Source organism: Sciurus carolinensis, chromosome 2 (assembly GCF_902686445.1).
Source record: "Sciurus carolinensis chromosome 2, mSciCar1.2, whole genome shotgun sequence".
In the NCBI taxonomy this organism is placed as follows: Eukaryota; Metazoa; Chordata; class Mammalia; order Rodentia; family Sciuridae; genus Sciurus; species Sciurus carolinensis.
This window is the reverse complement of record NC_062214.1, coordinates 104,942,488-104,957,554: the sequence shown is the minus strand read 5'-3', so window position 1 is coordinate 104,957,554 and position 15,067 is coordinate 104,942,488. Positions and strand designations below refer to the sequence as shown.

Sequence of the window (15,067 nt, the reverse complement as noted above, 5' to 3'; positions counted from 1 at the left end):
CAGATTGTTGCTATGGGTATAAGTTTGGGGAATTCTCAAGGAACAGAATATTTAGAGGAAGACAGTATATTGCATAGCCTCCTCCAAAGGAATTACAAGATTTGAGAAGCCAGTTAAGGTGGGGCCTGTAAGGAAAGACATAACAAGCAAGAAAACTTAAACAGTTCTCCACCATTTTCAGTTGTCATTTCTCTAAACTACAGGTAGTTATATGTATTTTTGAAATGAAAGCACATAACAATTTAGTCTTCCGGTTTTTGTGTCAGCTCCAGAGATAACTGGAGATTCCTGCATCCCAGAAAAATCTGTATACAATTATCTAGAAAGGTATTCATCAGTCCTCACTGTAAATTCTACCACCTTGGTCCAAGATCTTAAGCTTCTAGCCACTGGGTTCACCTCGGTGTTTTTCCTTCCTTTTCCTTTTGGTGCTGGGGATTGAACCCAGGGGCACTGCACCACTGAACTATACCTCTAGCACTTTTTGCTTTTTGAGACAGTCTTGCTAAATTGCTGAGGCTAGCCTCAAACTTGTGATCCTCCTGGCTCAGCCTCCCCAGACACTGGGATTACAGGCGCGCCCACCCGCCCTGGTGTTTCTGTGATCACTTGTAATCCGAGTTCAAGGGCTGAGTTGTCCTTGCGGTTATCCTTGAAGACTCTCCCCTACCCCCTTTAAGAGTAAACAATAGAGTCTTGCACTCTGGATGCTGCAAGGAACTCTGCACGTGGTATTGGCCATAGCCTGCGGCGCAGCACGGTGATGCGATTCCGTCGCCCTGTGGGCCCTGATATCTGAAGCGGGGAATAATGGCAGCGGGCGGCGCCACCCCAGGTATGGGTCTGTGTCTGGATGACGTTTTAGAAGAAAAATGGATGTCAGGAAAACTAAAAGGGGCAAGGTCGGGAGGCAGCGGCAGAAGAGGCAGCTGCGAGGCTCCCGACGCTGGGGACCCGCGCTCCCGGAGCCAGGCTACGCCAGCCTTGGCTACGCCAGCCTTCGCGCCGCCTCCCTGCGGGAGCCATCTGACGGCGCGGGGACTGCTTCCGAGTTCACAGGCACATTAGCTGCCGGCCGGGCGCGCGTCTGGAGGCGCCGGCCTCGGGGAATGACGGCCCTCCTCCTGCGCCCCGCGCTCGGCTGCCATTTCTTTACGTCTTTGCGCCGCTTAGCGCTTAAAGACGCACGAAGCAAGCAGCCAGGGGCGGCAAGACTCTTGGGGCCAGGCCCGCCCCTCGGCCCCACCCGGCTCGTGACACCCCAGCCGCTGTCCAGCGCCAGCACAGCGTGCCCCGAAGCCAGTGAGGCCTGGGACGCGGGCGGGATGGGCACGCTCATTACGGCGTGGGAGATTGGGCCCAGGCTGTGCCGCGAGCGTGCGTAAAGCTGGAGCGCAGAGGAAGCCCTGAGGCCTCGGGCGGAGGGGAAGTGGGATGGTGCGCGGGTCTCGCGCCTCGGGAGCGAGTCTATTCGGGTCCGTGGGGAGGAAGGTTGGCTTCCTGCCGTTTACGGGCGAGACCATCGAAACTTGTCCCCTGCCTTGGCCCGGAGCTCTGAATTTGCAATGTTTAACAGTGGTCAGTAGTTTCCGATCTCAAGCTAGCTTTCCTAGAAGGGCTTCCAACCTAAAATGTGAATCCCTCATTCCCCCGCCAGAACGGTGGTCTCGTCCGGGTGGGGGGCGGGGCCGGGGCAGGAGACGGCTGGCGGGAAAGTTCGGAGTTTGGCTGGCTGCCAGTGGGGGTGCTAATCCTGCGCTCTCCTGTTTTCTCCTCTCTTCACCTTTGCTCGCCTTCCGGTGCTGCCATGCCTTGTTCTGAAGAAGTAACCGCCGTCTCCCCCAGCAAGCGGGCCCGGCCTGCAGAGGAGGGCGGCTTGCGGCTCCGCTTTGTCCGGCTCTCGGAGCACGCCACGGCCCCGACCCGAGGGTCCAAGCGGGCCGCGGGCTATGACCTGTACAGGTGAGTTGGGAAACTCGGGACCCCCTGGGGGAGGTTGCGCCACCCTCGCAGAGAAGGCCGGCCTCCCAGGTGCTGCTCGCGCTCCAGGTCGCTTTAGCTGGAGTTCAGCCTCTCTGCCCCAGCCTGAAACGTTCGCTGGAAAGATGACAGAAACAGCTTTCGTTTGTTTCTTTTTCTTTCCTCTCTCTTTTTTTTTTTTTGTTAATGTAGATTTTCTGCCTTTTTTCATTTTGAAAATTTTGGCTTTTTAAAAAAGGCATGAGTTCGGTAGGGGTTTGGGCAAAGCGTGCAGAATGGTAAATAATTCTCTGTAAAATGCCCAAGGCGTTATTTTATGACATTTGCGCTACTTGTTCCAAGTGGAAGGTTGGTGTTCAGCAGGGCCCATCTTGGCTTTCTGTGGTGACTCGTTGAGGGTGATGGCGGGCTCAAAAGCCAAGATGGGCGCCGAGAGGCCAGTGTACCATTGAAATATCTAAAAAAAGATTAACGAAGGCCACTTCTGACTTTAAGGGTTAGTTCTTGACACGTCCATGAAGCCTAAAGGCTGGGACTTTGAGAAAGGGTTACGAGTGTGAAAAAAACGGGAATGCCAGTAATACCATCACCTTTCATTTGTACCGCACTTTTAAAAAAATCTGTACTAAGAATTTGGTCCCATAGGCTCTTTTAGTTAATCCTCAAAATAGTCCTGAAGTAGACGAGTGTTACTGATTTACAGATGAGGGAGTTAAGAGTGATTTACCCAAGCGATTGAGTGTGATTGACGGATTTTTACACTGAATTGAGTGTAATTTAATTTGGCTACTAAGTTCAGTATTTGGAACCATTAAGAAAGGTGAAAAATGATGCCGGGAGGGAGGGGGTGTTCATTATATGACTATATTCCAAGCATATGGTTTATTTTTAAGGCATTCCAGGTCATTACAATTTGAGAATTACTGGTGTAAGTAATGGGTACTAGAGAAGGAGAGAAAGGACTGTGAAGATATTAATGGAAAAGAAAAAAAAGTGAGACTATCGTGGCTAAAAGAGATATAGTATGTCTTTTGATTTTAATGAAAGAGTGATGTAGTTCACTTAAACCCTTCCAAAGTACATGACTAGGCATTGTTAGTTCTAAGGGAGATTTTAAGATAGTTTAGGCATCCTCCTAATAAACATAGGCAGCTTTTTGTAATACTGAGCTTGACATGGAAATATCTGGTGTCTTTAATAAATTAAGGCTTAATGGTTTAAGGAAAGGAAATTCCAGTGAAAGAAGCAAAAATATAGTACTGCTTTGCAAGACTTAAGTTCTTCAGAGAAACTTCCAGTTTTGCTCATTGTAAAATCTTTTTATTTTTAAAGAGGGCGTGACAGTAGCAGCATTTGCTGGGTGGACCTTAGAGAATCAGTACCCCTTGATCTCCAGGGGCCATTTAGTGTGATTACTTCTCAGTGAAGTTCGTGGCCATAGCTTTGGTGAACTCGAATTACACAGCCAGGCACATCTGATACAATACAGCCCTCTCTACCACCATCTTTATTTTGTCCTACAGTTTTCTTCTGCAGGAACTGGGAATATGGTTCAGTGGTAGAGCACTTGCCTAACATGTCTGAGGCACTGGGTTTGATTCTCAGCACCACATAAAAACGAGTAAATAAATAAAAGTATTGTGTCCATCTACAACTAAAAAAAACAAAAAATAAAAAATTTCTTCAGGTTTTTCCCAATCACAAAGAGAATTGTAGTGGGAATAAAATGAGTTAATACATGTAAACATATTTGCCCATTTTCTTGGTTCTTTATTTTTCTCTTGCAGTTTTTAGTGAAGTTTACACCATTTAAAGTCTGACTTTTTGTTAGATTCCCATTGATTGTGTTCAGAGATGAAGACATTTTCATTGCCAACGTATCATCCTACCACCATAAGATTCACAATTATTTCATCTACACCGGCTTTTTTATTAATAAATAAAACATTTACCTTCGTGAACTTTTTTTGAAATGAATTGGATATTCACCATTAGTTGTAGAGCCTGAAGATTGTACTAATTATTTTATGAAATATATTTAAGGCAATTCTATATGCATTATCACAAGGAAAGAATGTAAAAACAATTTTATAAATAAATACTGGTTGTCAGGTTAGGGATGTAGCTCGGTTGATAAGAGTGCTTGTCTTGCAAGCACAAGGCCCTGGGTTCAATCCCCAGCACTGCAAAAATAAACAAACACTGGTTGTTTTCTTTGAATATATTTTAGTGCCTATGATTATATAGTACCACCTATGGAGAAAGCCCTTGTGAAAACAGACATTCAGATAGCTCTTCCTTCTGGGTGCTATGGAAGAATAGGTAAGTAATTCAAGAAACAGGTAACTATTTGTCAAACCCTTCCTTTGTGATAAGGTCTTTAATCTTAGTGTTTGGGTAGTGAAGTGCCATCTTTGGTGGCAAACAGCATTTGAAAAATTTTATTTACATACCTGTTTTGGTCTTTTTGATCCTCTTATTTCTGATGCCTTATTGGTGTTTTGGGTGGCTCACGTTGGCCCAAAAGATTCTTTTCATAACTCCTCCCAGAAAAACTAAAAATGTAGGTGATTGTTGTTTGGAGCTTTTTGTAGCGTGCTGCCGTTTCCTCCTTCAAGGTTTAGATTGCATATTAGGTTTCTTATGAATATTGCGATGAGAATTGCTAATACCTCTTATATTAGAAAATAGGAACTTAAGGTGATGGCACATGGCATTTTATATTACAAGAGTAGAACTTCTTCAAGAGTATGTCAGCCCATATACCCTTATCTTGTTTCGTATCCTCCCGTGGGGTTAAGGTAAGGAACACTAGTGTTCTAGAGGGAGAAAGCTGTATTCCAAGGACCTAGAACAAAATAGACTGCAAATCAATGGGTTTGTCACTAAAATACTTTTAAATAACTGTAGAGTACACAGAGGGGCATATACAACTGTTAGCCCCTCCTCTGGGAGAATTAGACTAACACTACTTTGTTGGCCATGCATGGGAGAACTGCTGGTACTTCATCCCTTAAGAGAACACAATGAGTTTTCTCCTGTTCCCTTTTAGCATCACTGTCTCTATTTTGGAGTTTTTAGGGATGATGGTCAGGAAATAGTGAAATAAAAGTCAAGGCAGAAGAGGTAGCATTTATTGACAAAGTACCTGATTTAAATTATTCTGATATAAAATAATAGAATAATTGATTGGGGATCTAATGCTTAAGTCAGCAAGTTATAAGGTTTATTCTTTAGAATGAAAACCACAGGAGTTGAATGTTTAGCTTTTGGCTTTTTACTTAACTGATAAAAGGCCTTTTATCTTAACTGTGGTTCGTGTGTTTAACGCGTCTTTTGGCATCTGAATCATGAGTAGGAGTCCTAAGTTCTAGGCAAAGTGCTGCTACTATTTGGTTAGATTTCTTCCTTCCTTTCCCATTTTCTTCCCCTCTTCTTCCTCCCTCTGATCTTTCCTTCCTCTTTCTTCCCATCAACGTTGTACATGCTCAGGTTTCCCATCTTAAAAATCATCTTCCGCAGTGTTTTGTCCCTGCCAGCTACGGTCCTTCTTTTCCCCCTTTGTGGCCAAACTTCTTGCAAAAGCATTCTGATTGCTCCCAGTTGGTCATCTTTCACTTCATTCCAGCCGTTATTTCCCAGGTGTATACCACAAATCCTCAATTGACTAAAGTCATGTGGGACTGCTTTAAGTGTTTAAGGTTTTTTTGTTGTTGTTTCTTAAGTAAAACCTTGCTGAATTTTCTAAACTAGTGTTTCCAGCTTTGATAATGCATTATGATTAAGCATATTCTTTAAATCAGAACTATCTAATAAGGCTAAGATAAAGATAAAATAGATTTGCTTAAATTGTGTCAATTATATTATGTCCAGTATTGCTCCTACCCACTTAAAATAACCAATGACTTCCTTCTTGTTTTCAGCTCCACGTTCTGGCTTGGCTGCAAAACACTTCATAGATGTAGGAGGTAACATTTACTTTTAAATTGTGCATATACTTTGCTTAAAAGGTAATAGGTATTCAAATGACAGATTGCATTTTTAGTGTCCTCTCTTTATAAATTTCCATATTCCTGGAGGCTGAGGCCGGAGGATTCCAAGTTCAAGGAAAGCCTCAGCAACTTAGGAAGACCCTGTCTCAGAAAATAAAAAGGGCCAGGAATGTGGCTAGGTGGTTAAGCACCCTTCTGTTCAATCCCTGGTGCCCCACCTCAAAAATTTTATATCTGAAATAATAGGCAGTTATACAGTTTCAGATACTATTTGAGAATGTTTAAATTTTAAATGTTCATTATGTAAAATTCATGTTATTTTACTAAAAGGCTAACAAGGCACTATCTGACAAAGGATTTTTATCTTGGTTTAGTGATAATCTGTAGTTAGTCCAAAAATGACTATACAAAAGGAAACTTTTGTGATTATTTTAAGCAATTATAGTTTGCTTGACTAATTATTAATAAGTATTAAATAATTCTAAAACAAAAGGTTCTAGAAATATAGATCTGTCTACTAAGGACTTTCTTACCTCTTTAAGGGAGGTTGTCCATGTTTGGCAAAATATATCAAAATAATCTTTCCCTTGAGAAGAGAAAACACTGCTTCTTTATCTCTTTAAATTTCTTCCCAGGAAGGTCCTCTGTGCATATATTTCCCTTATAACAAAATCTTAATCCTGTCTCCCATGGTCCTCATGTGGCCCCTGTTATGAAGAAGCCTCAGTGACCTCTGCTAGGCACCCTTGGTAAAGTATTTCGAACCTCCTTCTCGATAAGAAAATTTAATCTCTTCCTATGTTATATACCCTGCTGATACAATCCCCAGGTCCTGGTTCTTTTTTTTAATCTTCATTAATAAGGTGGTGAGGGCTTCACTTGCAGCATTGTTGGCCCTCAAATAAGTGGGTATTCTAGATTTTCCTATGACCATTTTTAGAGTCATTCTATGAAGTTTGTTTAAAGCAGATGAGGAAACAAACTCAAAGATGAGTCTTATTTTTAAAATGAGACTATCAGTGTTGATTCCAACACTGCATTCTTTCCATTGCAGTTAAATGCTGGATTAGTCTGCCTCATCCCTCTCACCAACTAATCAGAGTCTTGAATTCTTGAATTAGTTGACTGTTCCCTGCCCCTGTGGGTTAGGGGTGTGGAGTTATGCTTATGAAGAAGCCCAGCTTAACATTTTGGAAGGGCCTGGTATATCCCTGTGGTGTCACTAGGTGGTGCTGTGGGGCCAGACAGAACCAAAAGTAGTTCTTCCGGGAGCTGAATTTTACTTAGCCAGGGATTGCTATTGACAGCCCCCTCTAGAGTTGAAGGTTCCCTGGGAGTACATTACACTTGACTTTCAAAAATACTTCTGTCAGTTCAAATATCATTTGGGATATAATTATAATCTAACTTAAGAATGTAAAAGACTGTATATGTTTTTAAGAAAATTCCAAAGGGTTGTTTTGGAAGAAATACGAGCTGAGACTGTTTTCTCATCTGTATAATAGAAATTGGTGTGCTTGTCTGAGGAATTGGAGGATTAATGATTTTGTAAACCATATGATATAGTATGTGGCATGTATTAAACTAAGTTATCATTTCTCTCCTAGGGACTTAACAAGGTTTGTTTTTTTTTTTTAAATGTGGAAATTTTTTTTTTTTTTTCTTTTTCATCTTAACCAACTTTTACTTTGTTTAAAACAACCCTCTGGGAGAAAATTCACATAATTAGAAAATCACAATTTGCCTGGTGAATGGTATTGTGTTATTCATAAAATTACATTGTGATGTGTTCTTGGATGCAGAGATATCTTTAAAATGCCTGTTAGGGGCTGGGGAGATAGCTCAGTTGGTAGAGTGCTTGTCTTGCAAGCACAAAGCCCTGGGTTCGATCCCCAACACTGCAAAAAAAGAAAAAAAATGCCTGTTAGGCACAAGTTTATCAGAGTTGGCAAGAATTTTTATTTCTGAAGAGAGATTGTTAGAAATCCCAGTCTAAGTAAGGGTCAAAGGGAAAAGTTGAGTATGCAGGATTCTGTTGAAAATTCACATCTGGAAGGTGTGGATAGTTTCACTAAAGGTTCCAGCATCTGACATGCCAAAGTCTTGACACAATAAAACTTGTGCCTGAAGTCAGTTAATCACTCTGCCAGTTCCAATGCATGATTTTTCCAGCGATAACTTCAAGATACTTTCTGCTTTCTCATGAAAAGAAATATCCCTGATGCTTATCCTTTATGCAGAGAATGAATAAATCTTGTTTTTCTTGAAAGTCAAGTGGCAATTGTGCAGTAATTGAACTAGAACCTATTAAATTTTGTATAACATTGGCATTCATACTAAAAACAACTTTTAATTGAAGACTTTTTCTGCCATATTTTCATTGACTTTAAACAATTTCATTTCTTTCAGTCACTTAAAGACTTTTCTCATTTTCCTGTTCTAAGCATAAAGTCTTAGTAAGTCACTTGACCCTGTACAATTGAAGACTCCTAACTATTTGAGTGCTACTGACAACACAGCTTTACAGATATGCAGCAGGGCCCTTTCCAAAAAGTGTTACTGTATGGTAGAAAACATTACAAAGTTGTTTTTTTTTTTTTTTTTTTAAGCCAACAAATATATGCAACTCATACAAGAATATGTGAGAAAAAAATATATAGCCAAAATATAGAAGAAGACTTGCAAATGTCCACTAAACATGGAAGGAAAGAAATCCAGCATCACAGGTCATCAGGGAAATTGAAAGTAAAGCAAGAAGATACCATTTTTTACTGATCAAATTGGCCAGAATTTAAAAACTGCTACCATCATACTGGCAAGGATTTTGGAAATGGGCATTCTCAAATATTGATGGAAGTTTGGCTATACCTTTTTATGTAAAGTTACCTATCAATATCCTCTAAAGTGTAAGATATATACACTCTTTTACCCAGGAAAATGCTTTTTAGAACCTATTTGATGAGAATAAAAAGCATTTATATTATGCAGGGATATTTGTCAAGGGCTGCTTTGTTTATTACAGCAAAAATGTAAAAGCAACCTGAATGTCTGAGATGTAAGAGAATGTTTACAGTAGAAACAATGGTACTGTATTTCTGTTACATATATCTGAAAGAGTGACAGATTTATACACATAAATTTCAAAGGATGTCTAGTATTTTTAATGGAAAAGGTAAGTTGATGAGTTCCATCTTTATTTCAGTTCTTTTCATAATTACTAAGGACTGAATGACATTTCCCCTATAATCTTCATCTATGACACCAGCTGGAGGAAAGAAAAATAATATCTTGATTTATGCTATCAAAACACTATGAGTGTAAGATTACCTCAAAATCATTCTTATGTAGCTCTGAGACTTCTAGCCTTTTAACTTCAATAAGTGAACCTTGCTTTGGCACTATGTATGCCTCAAAAACAAAGAAATGGTATTACTAAAATGTAGATAAGAATTTAGAAAATGGTTCCTAATTTTCAGTCTGTCACCCTTACCAAATGGTCATTTGGCCATGGGGAAAGAAACTAGGATTTAATATTCTTTGAATTGATCAAATTTTGTCGCTGTACCACTAGAAATGAGTAGACCATTTCCTTCTGTCTAGACATGAGATGAACTGCCTTTGCTGCTTTTCAGCCCATTTTTAAGTACCTTCTTAAAAGGCATTTTCTAACTCTTAATCAGCCCCTTTTTATACTAGTTCTATACTAGTGTTAAAAATCTTATCTTCAAGTTTGTAAATGTTGCATCAGGAACCTTTTAAGAAGTTCATTTTTACTTGTCCCTAGTAATTCCTTCATAAAACACGTTTAAACTTCTGTAATCCACTAGAAAAATCTAAAATCTTTGTTTTTCTGAGTATTTTTCCCCATAGTAGAATTAAGAATTTGCTTCCCACCCCATTTGTTTTTCTATGTGAGAAAATTGAAAGGATATAGTTAGAATTACCTTTATCCTTAAATTTTTTTTTTCATTTGACCTTAAAATAATTGGTATGGCCAACCAGTCTTTGTACCCATCAAGCTAAATTCCTATTTTTATTCCCTGCTTCCTAAGATTTTTTTTTTTTTGGTTGGGGTGGAGCTATAGTATTAATAAAGAGAAGTCAGATGTAAAATGGAGCTTTATTCAGTTAGTTTCATATGAATCCTATCTAGCTGTTCAGCAGAAAGAATTAGTATATATCCTAGGAAGTTAGGGGGCAGGAGACAGTGGTTACTGCTACTAATAAGTTTCCTTTTAGGGTAATAATAATGTTCTAAAATCAATTGTAGTAATGGTTATACAATATTGAATACACTGAACTTTGGGATCATATACTTTCAATGGATGAATGTTTTATATGTGAATTAGATTTCAATATAAAAAGAAATGAGAAGGCCTGGTGCACCTGTAATATCTGTATTTATCTTTATGGAAGCATTTTAAGTTCTTTACCCAAAGACATGCTGTCAAGTCTGGTCAGTGTAGTTCTCTGGATCATGGCTGGATCCAGGCTCAACTTTCCTGAGAAGATTTGCTGTCCATGTTTTTATATCTCAAACACTAATTGTACATATAAGTGTACTTACGATTAACTATGAGCTAATACCTCCTGAGAGCTTGTGATTTGAGAAAGAATGGTAGTTCAGATTAAAAGGAGAGGAAGGATATGAACTGAAAAGTTCAGCTCCCTTTTTCTTGTAAAAATGGAGTGTTTTTAAGACTGCTGCTTAACAGTGTAAGCATTAACTTATTCTGCTGTAGAGCTTTTAGGTTTTTTGACATTTTTATTTATGACTTGGTCACATGTCAATGAGTATTAGTGAGAAATTGCTCCCAGGAAAGGTCTTTGAAGCCCAAATCATAATTTTCTCCTATACTAATTTAGTGATGGTAATTGCTATTCTTTGCTTAAAGTGGGAAATGGTCACCATTTGATAAGGGTGACAGATTGAAAATTAGGAACCATTTTCTAAATTCTTATCTACATTTTAGTAATACCATTTCTTTGTTTTTGAGGCATACATAGTGTGCCTCAAAAGCAAGGTTCACTTACTGAAGTTAAAAGGCTAGAAGTCTCAGAGCTACATAAAAATGATTTTGAGGTAATCTTACACTCATAGTGTTTTGATAGCATAAATCAAGATATTATTTTTTCTTTCCTCCAGCTGGTGTCATAGATGAAGATTACAGAGGAAATGTTGGTGTTGTGCTATTTAATTTTGGCAAAGAAAAGTTTGAAGGTATGTTGAAGATATATACTTATTCACATAAATGTGAGTGTTCGAGTTTCTGTCAATAATATTCTTCTTAGACTCAAATAAGGCAAGATAAAGAGTACATGAATAAAAAATAAAATATCACTAATAAACTTTTTTTTTCTTTGAAGTAAAAAAGGGTGATCGAATAGCACAACTCATTTGTGAACGGATTTTTTATCCAGATATAGAAGAAGTTCAAGTAAGTATTATAAATACTTAATACTTAATAATACTTAATACTTAATATTGAATGATACAACATTGCAAGTGAAGAAAAGATACAGTTTAGAGGGTCTAGCTATTTGTGGCTAGTTGGTGTATTTGACTTAAAAATCTTAGTTTTAGAATTTCTTGATTTTTTTTTTTGTTGTTGTTGTTTGTTTGTTTGCTTGTTTTGTTTTTTGATCCTAGGAATTGAACCCAGGGGTGCTCTATGACTGAACTACATTGCCAACCCTTTTTATTTTGTGTTTTGAGATAGAGTCTTGCTAAGTTGTTTAGGATCTTGCTGAGGTGGCCTTGAACTTGTGGTCTTCCGCTGCCTCGTGAGTTGCTGGGATTACAGGCATGCACCACTGTACCCAGCTCTTAGCATGTTTTTGGTGTAGATGTTATGTAGTATTACTTTGGATAATAAATTATTTAATATATTGTGAAATTTTAATATCATTAGCTTTTTGGAAAAATATCCAGTTTTCTAATTTGTGGAGTCTTTTTAAAGTTTAACTTTATTTTTGTAATCTTTAAAGTTTTACATTAGAGGCTGGATAGAAGAACTGAAAGAGGCTATAAAATTAACTGACTTACTGTTTTTCTTTCAGGTGTTGAATGACACTGAAAGGGGTTCAGGAGGTTTTGGTTCTACTGGACAGAATTAAAATTTAGGTCAAGTATAGAAAATGAAAATGTTACTTTTTTCTTAAAACTAAAGACTTTCCTGCTTAAAGTGTGTTAGCATTTTGCATGTTTGTAAAGTTAGGTTTAGCTTCTAAAAGTGTATTTTCTTATGCTAAAGAGTTCCTTTGTTAGTGTATTTTCTGCAGTTTATGGTTATGTGTAAATCTGCTTTGTGGTGATCTAATTCAAAATTTTTTTAAAAACCAAATATATGTACACCAATTTCAGATTTTTTTTTTTTTTAATATTAAAAGTATATGTGAAGATAAGAAGAGAATTCTCAGTTCTCAGTTTAGGTAGTCTCTGGGTTGACTGGGCAGAGGTTTATAAAATGGCCATGGGTTGACTGGATTTATGTTTGTAAAGTGAAATATCACTTGAGAATTTATAGTTGATTTGTTCCTCTGAATTTCATCCTATTAAGCAAATTTTGCTAGTTGTATTGCTGAGTTTCTTTCACTAAAGTAGCTGTATTTAAGAAAATATGCAATTTAATAGGTATAAAATAAATGTGTAGGTGTACATACTTGGGTCACTGGGTTTTTCTATTTCAAGTACATAACTTGAGTAAATATATATAAGCATTTCACTGAGATATAAGGCTGATCATGTGAATTAGCATAACTTGTAACTTTCTGTTAGTGTACCTTCCTTCGTGTATTTCTCAGACTTCTTTGCACCAACATTTTGGATGTCGCTTAAATTTTGTTGATCAGATACTATGAGATTCCTCAAGCATTGTTGGAGGGTGTGGGTCATACAGATTGAGTACTTCTGGAGTGACCACAATTTTGGGAACTTGGTTCCTGGAAGCATAAGACAGAGAACGTTTCTTTGGCTCTTTTGGTGGTTTTAAGTCCATTTAATACCCTGCAATGTAATTTTTCATCTGTGGGTCATAATTAATTCTTTGAGACATAGACAGCATTCAAAAAAATTGTATAGATAGAGGACAACATGTGTTGGGTAAATATCATGATCGTTTGAATTACATATTTACATGAACATGTATTTGAATTATTTGAGTCAATAAAATTTAGATAAATCCTTTTCTGCTGAACTAGCCAGTATATTTTCTAATGTACAACTGAAACCTGACCAGTACAAGTTCAGTAAGAACCATGTGGTTACTAAGATAGGGTCTTTAAAAATTCTTTTGATTTTTGGTGCACTATAATTATACATAGTGGATTCATTGTGATATTCATACATGCATATACAAATTTGGCTAATTTCACTAGCGATACTGTCTTAATTTACACTGTTATGTTAAGGTAAGTAATTGTTTATTAGAAGGTCTACTATTAAGCACTTAATAACAGCTCGGGTTGTTTTTTTTTTTTTTTTTTTTGCGGTGCTGGGGATCGAACCCAAGGCCTTATGTTTGCAAGGCAAGCACTCTACCACCCGAGTTATCTCCCCAGCCCCACTTTTTTTTTTTTGTACAGCACATCTGTGAGATAAAACCCATTTTTTTAGATGACAAAAATAGGCTCAGGTTTAGTAACTCATAACATTTCAGCTAATGGTGACTGTTGGCTTACTATGCTTTGTGATATTACAACAAACCTGAGACTTGCTAATTTATAATGAACGGAAATTTATTGGCCCATAGTTCTGAAGGTTAGGAAATCCAAGACAGGTTACAGCAGGTTCATTCTTGGTTCCAAGATGGCACTTAATTGTATGTTGCAGAGAAGAGGAATGTTGTGTCCTGTGGCAAGAGGCCACTCCCATGAACTCTATAAAGGCATTAATCCATGAAGGCATAAGGCATCCCTCATTACCTGAACACCTCCCATTACATCTCACCTCCCAATACTTGTCCTGCAGATTAGTTTTCAACATGTGAATTGGGGAACACATTCAGACCATAACCACTGTTAAAATTCAGGTCCTTTTCACTTCGAGCCCATATTCTTTGCAGTATCTAATCTCTAAAGTGGTAGAGGTTAACAAAATAGAGGAAGATATGGTTGATGAAAGTCCTGCTCTAGTTTGTTCATATATAGAATATGTTCCCATTTGGGTATTATGCTTTAAAGAATATCCTCAGATAGGAAACTCTTCTGGGCTAGGCACCATGTCCATGGATGCAGATGTAGGACCCAGGATGTTTTGTTTGAAGAAGAAAATTGTATTTGGGGAATGGGAGAAATTTGGTGGTAGGTGGCTAGAAAAGATCCTTGGAATAGAATAAACATTCTTATATTTTAAAGACACAAAATAAGTCTTGTCATGTGATTTGGACTGGAGTTAGGATTAGTATTAACCTATAAGATGGTGGTGGCATAGGTGCAGACTCATGGAACTTCCCTTAAACGGATTAAAACAAGTATTCCAATAAAAACATGGAAGAATATATTACAGTCAGGACCTTTGGAGACTAATTTTTGTAAATTTTGTAAAGTGTACAGTATAGTGAATACAAAATTGGAACACCTAAGTAATAGTTACCCAAGTAACCAAGCAGAATATGGCCACCATGCTAGGAGTGCATTCCTTAATTATGTAACAGTTCTAAGAATTAACCATTCTTGTGACATTTTAAACTAATTTCCTTTAAAGTTTGCCCCCTGAGTCAAGTTTCATTTGTGACTGCTTTTAAATTTTATATAAATGGAATCATGAATTTTTAAGTCTTGTTTCCATTGCTCAATACCAAGATTTTATTAGTGTTCCTTCTGGTTGGTTTTAAGTATGTCTTTGTACATGTTTTGGTTTTGTGCAATTGTACCAAGGTGTAGATTAGTATTAACTTTGGAGAAGTCATTTAGGTTAATTTGTGTATTGATATCTTTCATCATTTTAGAAGTCTCAGGGTTTTTTTTCCTTACATTTTCAGTGTTATGTTCTATAATGTCTGCTTAAATGACAGTTATAATGACTTATTCTCCAACTTTTATAAAGACTTCTTTTTAGAGCAATTTTAGGTTTGCAGCAAAATTGAGAGTAAGGT

General features: G+C 37.9%; 1 protein-coding gene across 5 annotated transcripts; it reads left to right on the top strand.

The window, feature by feature from the left end:
• Window positions 1-715: 715 nt before the first annotated feature.
• On the top strand, window positions 716-13,168 carry Dut (deoxyuridine triphosphatase). Of its 5 annotated transcripts, none has more exons than XM_047542025.1 (7): window positions 716-835; window positions 1,824-1,962; window positions 4,211-4,302; window positions 5,904-5,948; window positions 11,119-11,193; window positions 11,340-11,410; window positions 12,033-13,168. In XM_047542025.1, exons 1-7 carry the CDS (start codon window positions 811-813, stop codon window positions 12,087-12,089), a joined length of 504 nt encoding a protein of 167 aa, XP_047397981.1. In that variant the 5' UTR covers window positions 716-810; the 3' UTR covers window positions 12,090-13,168. The 5 variants fall into 5 exon arrangements, with proteins under 5 accessions (XP_047397981.1, XP_047397979.1, XP_047397978.1 ...); XM_047542023.1 differs by lacking the exon at window positions 716-835 and adding an exon at window positions 1,052-1,302 and having other exon boundaries at window positions 1,827-1,962; XM_047542022.1 differs by lacking the exon at window positions 716-835 and adding an exon at window positions 1,052-1,302.
• The last annotated feature ends 1,899 nt before the right edge of the window (window positions 13,169-15,067 follow it).